The sequence below is a fragment of the Salmo salar genome, chromosome ssa13 (assembly GCF_905237065.1).
Source record: "Salmo salar chromosome ssa13, Ssal_v3.1, whole genome shotgun sequence".
NCBI classification, from domain to species: domain Eukaryota; kingdom Metazoa; phylum Chordata; class Actinopteri; order Salmoniformes; family Salmonidae; genus Salmo; species Salmo salar.
Genome location: NC_059454.1, coordinates 49,257,456 through 49,274,944, shown reverse-complemented (window position 1 = coordinate 49,274,944; position 17,489 = coordinate 49,257,456). Strand labels below are relative to the sequence as shown.

Here is a 17,489-nt window from a genome sequence, read left to right as displayed (position 1 = left end):
TTCTGCCCACAAATTTTCTATAGGATTGAGGTAAGGGCTTTGTGATGGCCACTCCAATACCTTGACTTTGTTGTCCTTAAGCCATTTTGCCACAACTTTGGAAGTATGCTTGGGGTCATTGTCCATTTGGAAGACCCATTTGCAAACAAGCTTTAACTTCCTGACTGATGTCTTGAGATGTTGCTTCAATATATCCACATAATTTTCCAACCTCATGATGCCATCTATTTTGTGAAGTGCACCAGTCCCTCCTGTAGCAAAGCACCCCCACAACATGATGCTGCCACCCCCGTGCTTCACGGTTGGGATGGTGTTCTTCGGCCTGCAAGCATCCCCCTTTTTCCTCCAAACATAACGATGGTCATTATGGCCAAACAGTTCTATTTTTGTTTCATCAGACCAGAGGACATTTCTCCAAAAAGTACGATCTTTGTCCCCATGTGCAGTTTCAAACCGTAGTCTGGCTTTTTTATGGTGGTTTTGGAGCAGTGGCTTCTTCCTTGCTGAGCGGCCTTTCAGGTTATGTCGATATAGGACTCGTGTTACTGTGGTTATAGATACTTTTGTACCTGTTTCCTCCAGCATCTTCACAAGGTCCTTTGCTGTTGTTCTGGGATTGATTTGCACTTTTCACCCCCAAAGTATGTTCATCTCTAGGAGACAGAACGGGTCTCCTTCCTGAGCGGTATGACAGCTGCGTGGTCCCATGGTGTTTATACTTGCGTACTATTGTTTGTACAGATGAACGTGGTACCTTCAGGCGTTTGGAAATTGCTCCCAAGGATGAACCAGACTTGTGGAGGTCTACAATAGTTTTTCTGGTGTTGGCTGATTTTTTGTTGTTGATTTTCCCATGATGTCAAGCAAAGAGGCACTGAGTTTGAAGTTAGGCCTTGAAATACATGCACAAGTAAACCTCCAATTGACTCAAACGATGTCAATTAGCCTACCAGAAGCTTCTAAAGCCATGACATCATTTTCTGGAATTTTCCAAGCTGTTTTAAGACACACTCAACTTAGTGTTTGTTAAATTTCTGACCCACTGGAATTGTGGTACAGTGAATTATAAGTGAAATAATCTGTCTGTAAACAATTATTGGAAAAAAATTACTTGTGTCATGTACAAAGTAGATGTCCTAATCGACTTTCCAAAACTATAGTTTGTTAACTCGAAATTTGTGGAGTGGTTGAAAAACAAGTTTTAATGACTCCAACCTAAGTGTATGTAAACTTCCGACTTCAACTGTATGTGTACTGTGGCCAATGGGAGAGTTGACCTGGTTAACGGGAGGCCTGGGAGAGAGACTTTGAGAAAAGGATGGACGTTACATTATGACCGTTGGTGAAGAAAAATGTTAAATTAAGATGATAAAAATAGAACAAAACCCATACCTACTGAGTTTTGAAGGGAAATTCCAATTTTATTTCATAAGAGAGTTGTTATAATTTTGTTAAGACTTAGTAAAGACTGAAGCTACCGTCTCATCGTGGAGGTATTTGACAGCCTTGAGGTTAGCCTAGCATCGTGTGACACCGTGAGAGAATTGCTTGGAAAGATTAACGAGTTCATGTCGGTTACTGCTAAAGAGTACTGTCTGCATTGATAGCTGTGCTTGCTATGGATCTTGTGAGGAAACCTGCAAGGAACTGCCATACTTCGCTGGGGGAATATCTACGAGTAGTGAGTAACCACAACGGTGGGGTGCTTCGGGAACTTTATGTGTCGTAATTTGTTTTTGGAGCTCCAACGCGCGCCAACGGGGTTAAGCAAGCTTGAAATAATTTGGACATGGGTTGTGCACGACTCATTGGGGTTTATTATTTTTTATTTATTTTGATGTTGTGCTTTGAAAATGTAATAATACACATTTTGAACCTGATGTATGTTGCTTTGGTGGAGTCATTTCCTGTTTCAATTTAATGCATGGGAAAGTATATCCTTATACAATAACAAAAATCTATAATCATTCCATCTGAAGTTAATACCCTAGATAGTTTACAATAAGGATTCTTATTGGAGATGTCCTTCTCACCTAACATCCCATGCTGTTGAGATATTCTACATAAGTTAAAATCGTGAGAGTCAAATTCGAGCCTGGTGAGAGGGTTACACAAGTAGAAGGTTGCATGAAGATATATGCAACCTTATATTGTGTGAATTTCATTAACATGCACTGGAAGCATTCAGCATCATCACAGATCCATACAGTGGCATTCAACAACAGATTTACCATTTTGAAGTGACAAACCACTGGCAATATGTGAACTCAACTATTCTCTATTGGACACTACAGCAATGGGGGCCAGAAAAGACCGTTCAAACAGTATTGACAATTATTATATTATGGAATATCATAATAGCATAATATAGATGTATGCTCCAGTTTTGGTGTCTATTTAAATAACTAGCCTTGTGTGTCTTTTCATCACACATAATGCATAAGCAGCCTTATGGCATAGTTGTTGTAGAGGCCAGATCTATTTCTGTATCCATGGATACAAGTGGAATCATCTATTTATTTTGATTTCAGCATCTCCTTGTGCATGTAACAGGACTAGTGAACAGTATACCAGCAAGTGTCTAAAACTCTTTAGTCAAGTATAATCCAAGGCTCATATAGAGCCCCACAGTGGAGGTCTCATAATACCCACAAAACCTAGCGGTCAAATAGGGAAATGGTTTCAATTGTTTTTCCACCATTCATTTCTCCCATAGGGAGTTTTAGAAACACTTAAAAAAGGGTCTTAGTTTCATGTAGGCTTAACCTGGCGTGACGTTTTGATAACCATGTAAATCTCTCTTGGAAAATGTGGCTTTTATATACAGTTGAAGTCGGAAGTTTACATACACTTAGGTTGGAGTCATTAAAACTAGTTTTTCAACCACTCCCCAAAGTTCTTGTTAACAAACTATAGTTTTGGCAAGCCAATTAGGACATCTACTTTGTGCATGACACTAGTAATTCTTCCAACAATTGTTTACAGACAGATTATTTCACTTATAATTCACTGTATCACAATTCCAGTGAGCCAGCAGTTTACATACACTAAGATGACTGTGCCTTTAAACAGCTTGGAAAATTCAAGAAAATTATGTCATGGCTTTAGAAGATTCTGATAAATGATGTCAATTAGCCTGAGTCAATTGGAGGTGTACCTGTGCATGTATTTCAAGGCCTAACTTCAAACTCAGTGCCTCTTTGCTTGACATCATGGGAAAATCAAAAGAAATCAGCCAACACCTCAGAAAACAATTGTAGACCTCCACAAGTCTTGTTCATCCTTGGGAGCAATTTCCAAACGCCTGAAGGTACCACATTCATCTGTACAAACAATAGTACGCAAGTATAAACACCATGGGACCACGAAGCCGTCATACCGCTCAGGAAGGAGACACGTTCTGTCTCCTAGAGATGAACGTACTTTGGTGCGAAAAATGCAAATCAATCCCAGAGCAACAGCAAATGACCTTGTGAAGATGCTGGAGGAAACAGGTACAAAAGCATCTATAACCACAGTAACATGAGTCCTATATCGACATAACCTGAAAGGCCGCTCAGCAAGGAAGAAGACACTGCTCCAAAACCACCATAAAAAAGCCAGGCTACGGTTTGCAACTGCACATGGGGACAAAGATCGTACATTTTGGAGAAATGTCCTCTGGTCTGATGAAACAAAAATAGAACTGTTTGGCCATAATGACCATTCTTATGTTTGGAGGAAAAAGGGGGAGGCTTGCAAGCCGGAGAACACCATCCCAACCGTGAAGCACGGGGGTGGCAGCATCATGTTGTGGGGGTGCTTTGCTGCAGGAGGGATTGGTGCACTTCACAAAATAGATGGCATCATGAGGTTGGAAAATTATGTGGATATATTGAAGCAACATCTCAAGACATCAGTCAGGAAGTTAAAGCTTGTTTGCAAATGGGTCTTCCAAATGGGCAATGACCCCAAGCATACTTTCAAAGTTGTGGCAAAATGGCTTAAGGACAACAAAGTCAAGGTATTGGAGTGGCCATCACAAAGCCCTGACCTCAATCCCATAGAAAATGTGTGGGCAGAACTGAAAAAGCGTGTGTGAGCAAGGAGGCCTACAAACCTGACTCAGTTACACAAGCTCTGTCAGGAGGAATGGGCCAAAATTCACCCAAAGCTTGTGGAAGGCTACCCGAAACGTTTGACCCAAGTTTAACCATTTAAAGGCAATGCTACCAATTACTAGTTGAGTGTATGTAAACTTCTGACCCACTGAAAATGTGATGAAAGAAATAAAAGCTGAAATAAATAATTCTCTCTACTATTATTCTGACATTTCACATTCTTAAAATAAAAGTGGTGATCCTAACTGACCTAACTGGGAATTTTTACTCTAATTAAATGTCAGGAATTGTAAAAATGTTTAGTTTAAATGTATTTGGCTAAGGTGTATGTAAACTTCCGACTTCAACTGTATATATTTGCCTCTATTTACTCTCAGATTCGAAAATGCTAATTAGCATCAAAGTAGACATCATGCAAGACTACAAATCCCTGTAAACTCATGTACCTCATCTCTAGCTGACACCTTTGCAAACAGCTATTGTGTAAACAAAAAATTTGCCCAAGACAGTTCACAGAATTGTCAATTAAAAGAAATGTAGCCAATTTATTCATTACTAAATGTAGCGAACATTAGATAGTTAATCCAGAGATTATTTCCTTTGCCTCAATTTGGCAGTCTCATCCAGATCATCATGGCATCTGTAGTTCTTTATGATTGCCACATTAACAGTTAATTAGCGTTTCATTTTTGGGGGGTAAATACAGGCGAATATATTGATACATGTCACCTTGTTCTAGATTTTATTTTATTTCATTTTATTAAGATCTCTTTTAGTCCTCATTTGGACAAATCTTCCAAGAGTCCTTAAACATTAAAATACAATTTATAATATAATCAGATTTTCAGATATAACACACTGTTACAAACAACAGACATAATAGACTGACATATTGACCAGATAAATAATCTAACAGTCTGAAAAGATAGATTGATTCCTTCATATATGGGGCAGTAGGTAGCCTAGTGGTTAGAGCGTTGGACTAGTAACCGAAAGGTTGCAAGATTGAATCCCCGAGCTGACAAGATATAAATCTGTTGTTCTGCCCCTGAACTAGGCAGTTAACCCACTGTTCCTAGGACATCATTGAAAATAAGAATTTGTTCTTAACTGACTTGCCTAGTTAAATAAAGGTAAAATAAAATACCATAGTCTGGCACAACCTTCCAATTTAAATAGTTTGAAAGTATTGTTTGAATTTAAATATCGAAAGGTTTCTGGTTTGCTCAGATAAATTATTTAAAAAAATGATTGCTCTTGTCGTGTCTTTGGCTATGCCGGATTAAGTGATATGACATGCTATTCTATAAAATAATTTCTCTGTAATTAATATTACCTGATTAAGCTAATCAGGTAAATAATTAACTAGAAAGTCGGGGCACCACGAAATAATGTTTATAGAGCTGTTATCTTCCAAATAAACTCTTAAAGACCTAGTAATCTTTTACATCAATAGCAGTCAATATTTAGTCTCATCTGAAAGTTGTAAATTCTTGGTCATCTCCACGAACCCTGGCTAACAAGTTGAATCAGCAATACAAAATTTGGTTTAATTATTTATTTACTAAATAATCACACAGAATTATATATACACAGAATGTATCATACATTGATTACAAATTAGGTCATAAAGAAAACGTCCCTGGTGGACGGAACAGATGCGACGGCTGGTTACACAAAGAAAGGGGGGTTGGGTTTGAGTGAAGGAGCGGGAAGACTGAGTAACAAAGGGAGAAGCTATGCTATCGTAAATACTGAATCTTATGCATTCTAAATAACCGCCCATTTTAAAAAGGAGAATGCAATAAATATTTACTCTGAGCTGTGCTTCGGTGGATTGGTCGTCGATGGAAGGCCAGTTTGTCCTTTGAAGAATGTCTCTGGTGGTAAACTGAATACATTGTAGTATCGTTGTGTGTGTTAGACTGGATACGTCGTCCGTCCTTTCCTAGCCCACGTTTACAGCGCCTGCTGCTAACTCAACGACTAGGAGGTATCACTTCTGGAGTGAATAAGAGTTCAAAGTTCATACCAAGTTGCCATGCTATATGCTCATGCTATATTCTGGCTGGTATAGTCGAAATTCATCCTTCCGGCGTGTAGGTCGTCACCTTTACATTGAAATTCGATGCCAACTGCGTTAGGTTCTTGCTGATGTTTGCTTAGTTCTGTAGGTGGTCTTTGTCCTTTCAACGTGGGGACCTCAAGTCCACACGTCCTTGGAACAGAAAGTTACATTTTCATCAAGGGGTTTATATAGGATTGGGAGAGAGGGCCGTGTTTCATAGTTTACAACCACTGTCTGTTCTCATGGGCGGGGCCACTGAGTCGGCAGAGTTTACTCTATGACAAAACATTCTCTCATTAAGAAGCTAAATTACATTTAATCTTTTCAAATAGTTTCATATTTAAACATTTAAATTGCACAACAATTCCATGTGAATCTGATAACTATAATGTGTAGACTTTCCAAGATACAGTTTATGTCATCCTATCATTAGTAATAATGTCTCAGATGACAACTGATCTGGCATCATATTCTTTAAGTACCAATGCATATTTTCAGCTCGTTGGATTGCCGAAATATGGTTCCTTTCCCCACCCTTTTGATGTTATAAGACTCTCTTTATGTCAACAAAGGACTTTCCAAGAGTCACTCTGTAGAGTAGGGAGAGAGAAAAGGGGAAAGGTATTTATGGGTGTCATAAACCCCCCCCCTCTCTTTTCTGCCGGGATAACACATAGATGGTGTCCTAGAGAGATTTACATGGTTATCAAAACTTCCCGATAACGAACTTGATTAATTAAAACATTCTTAGCAAATGCTTTCACTTTCGTCCGTCTTATTTGATAAACATTTTTAAGCCTAATCAAAACACAGCCCTTACTTTAAGTGTTTCTAAAATCCTCTATGGGAAAAATGTATGGTGAAAAAACGATTGGAACCATTTCCTTGTTTGACCGCTAGGTTTTATGGGTAAAAATTATTGGTCGCTAAATCCGGAGAAATTATGGACCATGTAAAAAACTGTTGGTCACTAAATCCAGCTAGAAGGACCACATTAAAACGGTTTCCTGGTATGCCCTCAGCCGCTATATACTTATAACTGATTGGTTTGGTTCTGTCCTATATAGCAGTGTTTCCCAAACTCAGTCCTGGGTACCCCAAGGGGTGCATGTTTTGGTTTTGCCCTAGGAGTACACAGCTGATTCAAATAATCAACTTATCATTGGACTTTTATTCAACTGTGTATTGCTAGGGAAAAATGAAAATGTACACCCCTTAGGGTCCCCAGGACCGAGTTTGGGAAACGCTGCTCTATAGTGATGTCTGGTTAGAACATGATGTTGAGGCCCGTCACTGTACTCTTGATAGCCACCACACACACACACACACACACACACACACACACACACACACACACACACACACACACACACACACACACACACACACACACTTCCTTTGAAGATGTTTATATGATTGACTGACTTGGAATCTTATTGTGATTCTATAAGACAAAGATATGGACACATGTAAAGAGTATTAGTTAAGGTTATAACTATGCAATATCTTTATATGTACATTAATAAATGGCAAATGGAATTACACTTACAATATGTCTATAAACACAGCATCAAAATAAACAAACTTTCACCTCTTGGAGAGAGAGAGAGAAATGAATTACTTGGATTGACAAAGGGTCAAAATTTATGACAACCTCCCTCTCCAGCCTAGTGTAAGAATCTACCAGGCTGAGACCTTATCAGATCTGCCTTGGTGCCACAGAGTCATAAATTACTCTGCGCAGGAGCAAACTCCAAGAGCTGTCTGGGATGACTCTAGGAGCTCGCCCATGGCAGTGCAATAAAACACCTTAATAAAGGCCACTATAGAAAATGCTGTGGTAGCATGTGCATGCAAAAGACTATGTTTATCAACACAACTTCTGCAAAAGTACTTGTGCAACCAATGCAATAATAACAATTATGGCAGTATGGAATAATTGTCACGGCCTGACCAGTAAAAGGGGTTATTTGTCATTATAGTTGGTCAGGGCGTGGCAGGGGGGTGTTTGTTTTGTGTGTTTGGGTATTTTGGGTTTAGGTTCTAGTTTTCCTATTTCTATGTTTTAATGTAGCTTTTCTATTTCTATGTGAGTTTTGGCAATGACCTCCAATTAGAGGCAGCTGGTTGTTGTTGTCTCTAATTGGAGGCCATATTTAGTTGTGTTTGTTTTCACAGTTCACCTTACTGGACTGTTTTTGTCGTTTGTTTATTTTGATTAAGTGTTTTCTTTAATAAAATTAAGAAGATGAGCACTTTACCCACTGCGTTTTGGTCCCCCTTCAACGACGCTTGTGACAATAATACTACAAACGATAAACAATATGCCAAGCAGTATTGGCAACTCTAACATTAAAGAATACTAACAGCCATACAGTAGAACAGGTATTCTCAAACTGGGGTATGCGTACCCCCAGGGTACCTCCACGCAATGCTGTCGGGGGTACGCCAAATAAAAATGTGATTCACAAAAAAAATATTGAAACAGTACATTCTGATTTTCCAACGGGGCTACACATTTGGGTGAGGATTTTTCTCGCCTGAGTAGCCTCATTTCACTGCCAAAAATGAAAATTCAAACATCTAGTGTTCAGCAAAATAACAAAACAATGTCAAATAATCCACCGAGAGGCTCTTGCTGCCAAAGGAATGCCTGACAGCTTGAAAGACGTTTTGGACACCACAGTGAAAATGGTTAACTTTGTTAAAGCAAGGCCCATGAACTCTCATGTATTTTCTGCACTATACAATGATATGGGCAGTGACCATGTAACGCTTTTACAACATACAGAAGTGCGCTGGTTATCAAGGGGCAAACACGTTTTTTTATTGAGAGACGAGCTTAAAGTTTTCTTTACTGACCATCATTTTCACTTGTCTGACCGCTTGCATGATGAAGAGTTTCTCACATGACTGGCCTATCTGGGTGATGTTTTTTCTCACCTGAATGATCTGAATCTAGGATTAGAGGGACTCTCCGCAGCTATATTCAATGTGCGGGACAAAATTGAGGCTATGATTAAGAAGTTGGAGCTCTTCTCTGTCTGCATTAACAAGGACAACACACAGGTCTTTCCATCACTGTATGATTTTTTGTGTGCAAATGAACTCAAGCTGACGGACAATGTCAAATGTGATATTGCAAAGCACCTGAGTGAGTTGGGTGCGCAATTACGCAGGTACTTTCCCAAAGCGGATGACACAAACAACTGGATTCGTTATCCCTTTCATGCCCTGCCTCCAGTCCACTTACCAATATCTGAACAAGAGAGCCTCATCGAAATTGCAACAAGCGGTTCTGTGGAAATTTAATTTAATCAGAAGCCACTGCCAGATTTCTGGATTGGGCTGTGCTCAGAGTATCCTGCCATGGCAAATCGCGCTGTTAAGACACTGATGCCCTTTGCAACCACGCACCTATGTGAGAGTAGATTCTCAGCCCTCACTAGCATGACAACTAAATACAGGCACAGACTGTGTGGAAAATGATTTAAGACTGAGACTCTCTCTAACACAACCCAACATTGCAGAGTTATGTGCATCCTTTCAAACACACCCTTCTCATTAAGCTGTGGTGAGTTATTCACAATTTTATATGTAAGATGGCTAAATAAAGAGCTAAACGATTGATTATTATTATATTATTATTGTAACGGCTGTCTTTGGAAGAAGGGGACCAAGGCGCAACGTGGTGAGTGCTCATCATTTAATATATATTCTGAGAACACAATATACAAAGAGAAAACGACAGCCAAACAGTTCTGTCAGGTCTACAAAACACTAAACAGAAATTACTACCCACAAAACCCCAAAGGAAAACAGGCTGCCTAAGTATGGCTCCCAATCAGCGACAACGATGTACAGCTGTCCCTGATTGAGAGCCATACCAGGCCAAAACAAAGAAATACAAAAACATAGAAAAAAGGACATAGAATGCCCACCCAAATTACACCCTGACCAAACCTAAATAGAGACATAAAAAGGCTCTCTCAGGTCAGGGCGTGACAATTATTTGTGCCCTGGTCCTATAAGAGCTCTTCGTCACTTCCCACAAGCCGGGTTGTGACAAAAACTAACACTCATTCTTATGTTTAATAAATGTATCGTATAGTGTGTGTGTGCCAGGCTTACAGTGATGGCAAAAAACAACATTTGAGAGTGCGCTGACCCTGTTGCTAGAGGGGATACGCAGCTGGAGGTTGAAAAAAAAGTTTGGGAACCACTGCAATAGAACATATAGCTGAAATGTATCAAAGTAACTTTAAGTAATTAGTGATGATTACCTATTTCTACACAGCATGTAGCCCCCTTATAACCCCCCGTAACTTACAATTTGATGCACGCACAACATTCAGACATTCATGTTACTGTTGACCAGAGGCGCAACTTTGGTTTTCGAAGTGGGGGAGACATAATTATTATTATACATTTTTTATCCAGTCGGTTAAACACTCCAAACAGCCTACCTGCCTGCTCAGAGGCGTCCGAATGGTCCTAAAGAAAACCGTTTCCCCATTTTGTATCACATTCCAATGATAAAACTGGGTGGACAAAAATTCAATTTCAGAATGCGGGGGTGAAAGTTGCGCCCCTACTGTCGACAATCCAAGATGGCGCAGCAGTAAGACGTGTTTGTTTTCGTCCCATATAAATATTGTCTTTTTCGGGGGTTTTTGTATACATCTCAATCCCTTTTTTTCTCTCAATTTTTCAAAATGAAATATACCTTTCTGCAACCCGCCTCACCCAATGTGGTACGGATCAGCAATTTTTTTAGACCTTATAACTGGAACCTCCATCAGCAGCTAGCCAGCTAATTAGCTACTAGCTATTTAGTCATTGTTAGCCTCTGCTATCGCTCTTCACCCTTAGCTCGGACTACTGCCGCTTTAGCCTGAATAGCCCGGATAATACCTGCCAGTCTGTACAGCGTGATACCAGCTCTGAGCATATCGGACTGCTTTTTTCCACTACATCACCGGATTCCTGCCGCAAGCTCTGGACCATTACAGCGGATCTCCGCAGCTAGCTAGTTGTTACCAAGTGGCTATTGTGGCTAACGACCTTGTCCAGAAGCATGCACCAGTTAGCCTCGAGCTAGGCCCATCTCCCGGCTAGCAAACGAAGTACACCATCTACAACACTTCTCTTGCCAATTGGCCTGGACCCTTTGTCGACGCGGAGCCCCGCCGATCCATCACAACTGGTCTGTTGGTCTGCTGTCATAACTCGGTCGGTGTGCTCTCAACCGGCCTCTGCGTCGTGGATCTTTGGTGATGATCCATCTGCTAGCTCCGGCCTGCTAGCTCCCTGAACGCCGTGTCTCCCGCTCGCTCAATGTAGTAATCGACTACCGAACGGTTCCCTGTTTCATCTACTGCTGCTCATTGGACCCTATGATCACTCTGCTACACAGCCGATGCCTGCTGGACTGTCCATTAACACGGTACTTCATTTTGTTTATCTGTCTGCACCAGCCTCAAACTCAGGCCCTGTGCGTAGCTAACTGACCCTCTGCCCATTCATCGCCATATACCCGTTGTTGTTGTCCTTGCATTTTACCTGTTGTTATCTCACCAGTTGTTGTCTTAGCTCTCCCAATCAACACCTGTGATTGCTTATGCCTTCCGCTAATGTCAATATGCCTTGTATACTGTTGTTTAGGGCAGCTCTCATTGTTTTATTTTACTGCGGAGCCCCTAGTCCCGCTCAACATGCCTCAGATAGCTCCTTTGTCCCACCCCCCCACACATGCGGAGACCGCACCCAGCTTAACTGGCGCCTCCAGAGATGCAACCTCTCTCATCGTCACAATGCCTAGGTTTACCCCCACAGTACTCGCACCCTACCTTACCCTTGTCTGTACACTATGGCCTGAATCTATCCTACCATGGCCAGAAATCTGCTCATTTAATTCTCTGTTCCCAACGCACTAGACGACCAGTTCTTATAGCCTTTAGCCAAACCCTCATCCTACTCTTCTGTTCCTCGGGTTACGTAGCGGTTAACCCAGGCCCTGTGTGTCCCCAGGCGCTCTCATTTGTTGACTTCTGCAACCGTAAAAGCCTTGGGTTCATGCATGTTAACATCAGAAGCCTCCTCCCTAAGTTTGCTTTATTCACTGCTTTAGCACACCGCCAACCCTGATGTGCTAGCCGTGTCTGAATCCTGGCTTAGGAAGGCCACCAAAAACTCTGAAATTTCCATCCCCAATTACAACATTTTCCATCAAGACAGAACTGCTAAAAGGGGTGGAATTGCAATCTACTGCAGAGATATACTATCCAGGTCTATGCCCAAACAGTTCGAGCTTCTACTTTTAAAGATCCATCTCTCCAGAAATAAGTCCCTCACTGTTGCCACTTGTTATAGACCCCCTTCAGCTCCTAGCTCTGCCCTGGACAACATATGTAAATTGATTGCCCCCCCATCTATCGTCAGAGTTCATACTGCTAGGTGACCTAAATTGGGATATGCTTAACATCCCGGCCGTCCTACAATCTAAGCTAGATGCCCTCAATCTCACACAAATTATCAAGGAACCTACCAGGTACAACCCCAAATCCGTAAACATGGGCACCCTCATAGATATCATCCTGACCAACTTGGCCTCTAAATACACCTCTGCTGTTTTCAACCAGGATCTCAGCGATCACTGCCTCATTGCCTGCATCCGTTATGGGTCCACCATCAACCGACCACCCCTCATCACTGTCAAACGCTCCCTAAAAAACTTCTGCGAACAGGCCTTTCTAATCGACCTGGCCCGGGTATCCTGGAAGGATATTGACCTCATCCCGTCAGTAGAAGATTCCTGGTTGTTCTTTAAATGTGCTTTCCTCACCATCTTAAATAAGCATGTCCCTTTCAAAAAATGTAGAACTAAGAACAGATATAGCCCTTGGTTCACTGCAGACTTGACTGCCCTTGACCAGCACAAAAACACACTGTGGCGTACTACACTAGCTTCGAATAGTCCCCGCGATATGCAACTGACTCACACAGTCAGTTAGGAAAGCAAAGGCTAGCTTCTTCAAAATGAAATTTGCATCCTGCAGCACTAATTCCAAAAAGTTTTGGGACACAGTAAAGTCCATGGAGAATAAGAGTACCTCCCCCCAGCTGCCCACTGCACTGAGACTAGGAACCACTGTCACCACTGATAAATCCACGATAATTGAGAATTTCAATAAGCATTTCTCTACGGCTGGCCATGCTTTCCACCTGGCTACCCCAACCCCGACCAACTGCTCTGCACCCACCGCAGCAACTGGCCCGAGCCCCCACCCCCCCACTCCCCCACCCCCCCCCACTTCTCCTTCATCCAAATCCAGACAGCTGATGTTCTGAAAGAGCTGCAAAATCTGGATCCCTACAAATCAGCTGGGCTAGACTAGCTAGTTAGCGGGGTGTGTGCTAATAGCGTTTCAATTGGTGACGTCACTCGCTCTGAGACCTTGATGTAGTTGTTCCCCTTGCTCTGCAAGGGCCGCGGCTTTTGTGGAGCGATGGGTAACGATGCTTCGTGGGTGTCAGTTGTTGAGGTGTGCAGAGGGTCCCTGGTTCGAGCCCAGGTAGGGGCGATGAGAGGGACGGAAGCTATACTGTTACATTGATGCTGTTGACCCGGATCACTGGTTGCTGCGGAAAAGGAGGAGGTCAAAAGGGGGGTGAGTGTAACCGATGTGAAATGGCTAGCTAGTTAGCGGGTTGCCCACTAATAGCGTTTCAATCGGTGACGTCACTCGCTCTGAGACCTTGAAGTAGTTTTTCCCCTTGCTCTGCAAGGGCCGCATTTTTTTGTGGCGCGATGGGTAACGATGCTTCGAGGGTGGCTGTTGTCGATGTGTGCAGAGGGTCCCTGGTTCGAGCCCAGGTTAGGGCGAGGAGAGGGACGGAAGCTATACTGTTACACCTTATCTCAGCTCACTGGTCACCATATCAACACCCACCTGTAGCACACACTCCAGCAGGTATATTTCACTGGTTATCCCCAAAGCTAACACATCCTTTGGCTGCCTTTCCTTCCAGTTCTCTGCTGCCAGTGACTGGAACGAATTGCAAAAATCACTGAAGTTGGAGATTTATATCTCCCTCACTAACTTTAAGCGTCAGCTGTCAGAGCAGCTTACCGATCATTGCAGCTGTACACAGCCCATCTGTAAATAGCCCATCCAACCAACCACCTACCTCATCCCCATATTTGTTTTTCTGCTCTTTTGCACACCAGTATTTCTACTTGCACATCCTCATCTGCACATATATCACTCCAGTAAATTGTAATTACTTCGCCACTATTGGCCTATTTATTGCCTTACCTCCTTACTTCATTTGCACACACTTTATAAATTTTTTTTATTGTGTATTTGACTGTATGATTGTTTATCCCATGTTTTTGTCGTACTGCTTTGCTTTATCTTAGCCAGGTCGCAGTTGTAAATGAGATCTTGCAAATATACAAATAAAAAGTCCTCAGAAACATGCGTCTTCTCCCTTCAGACGACAATTGCACTCTGACCTGAGTGGGCAGGTGCAGTGTCCAGATGCGCATTTCCAAGCACTCTGATTGGTTGGGAATGGCAGGGCTATGATGGGTGAGGGATAATTTAGGTAGGCTGAGCAGCCAAACTAACGGGACTTAAGGGAAACTGAAGGGACTGTGAGGGGAAGTTGGGTAGAGAAGAGAACAGCCTTTTTTACAGGTATTATGACTCATACTGTGGTACTCTATATGAGAGCCATCTGGCGATCTCAATACATGTTCTTAGTTTCAAGGTACAGTATTTTATGTAGACTTCACATGTTTTTCTGGCTTCTTGATTGACACTGGTTGGATAAATAGAAGAATGTTTGTGACAAAGAGAGGGAGAGAAACAAAAACTCTTACTGAGTATCTATTTATGGTTATAATGAGTACAGGTGTGAGGAGGACAGGAGAGGAAAAGAAGAGATAAGACGAGTAGAGTAGAGAATAAAAAACTAAGAGAAGAGAGGAGGATATCATCACTGCATCTTCATTGACAGGGATCCAGGGTGAGTTAGATAGATGTAACAAGCCAGCAGTAACTAGTGTCACTCGACATGCTTCATTACAAGTATGTCAAAACAACTTGTGCAAGGATGTAAACCATTCAATCCTGTGGATGAGATGACTAAACTTATCAAAAGAATTGTAATAGAGTTTTGGGAACTCTCAATGCCGAATAGGAAAATATTATATACACATATCTATTGTCTCTGAGCAGGTCTTGGATATCACTTTTCTATTAAAGGTAAAAATAGACTGAAAAAGGACACTGTGATAAGTTGTCAAACATTCATATGTAATTAATGTTTCCTCAGACATCCACTCACTTGAAATGAATTGAATAATATGGGAAGAAACTTTTTTATTCAAGGTCATCACAAACCAGCATCATCTGAAATGAATCGCAGAGACCTGTCCACCTGAAACGTTTAGCTTGAAGTATAGCCACCTTTCTGCCTCTCTTGGTATGGCGATATGGGTAATTGGGTAGAGCCCTCTTAGCGTTACAGTTTTAAGCCTATTATGTGTCAATTGACGTAAAGCTTCCAGTTAAATGAACTACACCCCCACGGCATTGTCGCACCTCTCTAGATTAGTCACGGACCACGGTTAATGTTTTCTTGGGCCTCCGTAACGAAACGCCACAGATATAAATGCGCACCTGGTGACGTCTTGTTGCCAAAGGAGAACAGGCAAGGCGAACGATTTGGTCTACCTACAGAGCAAAGGGGAGAAGACGAACTACAGATGAAAATGATTTCAAATATCACATTTGGCTGTTTATCCGCGCTTGTACTTCTGAACTTGGTAGGAGCCAAACCCGTGTCCAACCTGCAGGTAAACTGGTGCATCATGCGCAAAACTTTCGATCATTACATTTTTTGCAGTTCTTCTTATTCCACCAATTCCCATAGATGTTTATTTTAGTTGATGGAAGACTGTTTAAAGTGGCCTTAAGTGACATTGTGACTAATGATTCCATGTTTTCTCTCAATTAGAGCGTGATACGGCTTCTGGAGGAGGAAAGAAATGTACCATATTACGTGTCGGAGGAGAGGGAGGTGGATGGGAAAGAGTTGAATACAGAGAAGGCAGCCTTCACGGCGGGAGTGGTGCGTCCTTGGGACTCCGAAGACGCAAGGAATTCCGCGCTGGCGGGAAAGGAGAACGCAATTGCGCGTCTTCTCAATTACATTATGAAGACCCCCAAGCACCAGTGGAGCCGGTTCAAGAAGGGTGGACTGAGAAGCTGCTTCGGCGTCAGGCTAGAGAGAATTGGGTCATTCAGCGGGCTTGGATGCTAAAGGACAGGTACGCTTATCCACTGCGTCAATCCAACCGATGGATTCTCCATTTAAATTGTAGGCTATGTTGGTGTTGAATTGATATTAACATCTCACTTGTTTGAACCATCAAATGAATACATGCAATATTGTTTCTCAAGACCGGCTCCATGTTTTGTGTTGTTTGTACAGGTTTTACTGGCTGTTGATCAGAGCCCAAGAAACAACCATTACTTGAACTATTCGACCAGGATGAACCTCTTCAACTCAGAAAGTATTGACAGAGTTTACAATGGCGTTTGTGATGAGATTTATTTAAATATGTGGTTTGCATTTGGCATATTGAATTGTTCTTATTTTAGAACTGTACAGACGAATTTTAATTTTCAAATGAACATCAAACATGTGGCTCTTGATATAATATATTATTGTTGTAGGCTATGTATTTATCTAAGTCTATTTATTTTCTTGAGGATACTAAGAGACAGCAGATTGCACGATTAATTAAATCTTTTGCATAATAAGTTTCTCTTATTTTTACAATCTTTGTCTGGCATACCGAGACTTCCGACACTTCACTTACTTCAGTGAGGAGAGTGTATGTTTCTGATAATAAGTTCTCATAGGCTTATCTCTCGAATAACATCCCTAATGGTTGATTTTTATATGATTTTGATCCTACTGAGTGAGTTACTAAACATTAGGCTATGCGAGGTAGAAAGCCATATAACACAGCGGGATATTGGGAGGGCCCTTGACCATCCACATGCCAACATCCTCATCATAATTCCCACCATATATAATTTGTATTTAAAGGTTGTTACACAGGATTTTTATAAAAACCTCCATTGTAATTTCAGAAAATGTCCATAATATATCGGGCGCTAATAGTGGAACGATAGCGTTTCACAGTATTACTTACCCGCCAGTGTTGCGATTGGCTGTGATATTTGACCGTTGATTTCTCCCGCGAGAGCCACATCTGTTGTCAAACTGGAAAAGCGGTTCTG

General features: G+C 41.6%; 1 protein-coding gene across 1 annotated transcript; it reads left to right on the top strand.

Moving 5' to 3' along the window:
- Window positions 1-15,808: 15,808 nt before the first annotated feature.
- On the top strand, window positions 15,809-17,003 carry LOC106567368 (C-type natriuretic peptide 3-like). The gene is made up of 3 exons (XM_014136529.2): window positions 15,809-16,033; window positions 16,195-16,507; window positions 16,672-17,003. The coding sequence occupies exons 1-2, from the start codon at window positions 15,809-15,811 to the stop codon at window positions 16,498-16,500; spliced, it is 531 nt and encodes a 176-aa protein (XP_013992004.1). The 3' UTR covers window positions 16,501-16,507; window positions 16,672-17,003.
- Window positions 17,004-17,489: the final 486 nt, after the last annotated feature.

Excerpts from the sequence above, each read along its gene's own strand:
- LOC106567368 (XM_014136529.2), top strand. The coding sequence starts at position 15,809 with ATGTTTTCTTGGGCCTCCGTAACGAAACGCCACAGATATAAATGCGCA. Across the intron at positions 16,034-16,194 it reads AACCCGTGTCCAACCTGCAG|AGCGTGATACGGCTTCTGGA; the intron begins GTAAACTGGTGC and ends TCTCTCAATTAG.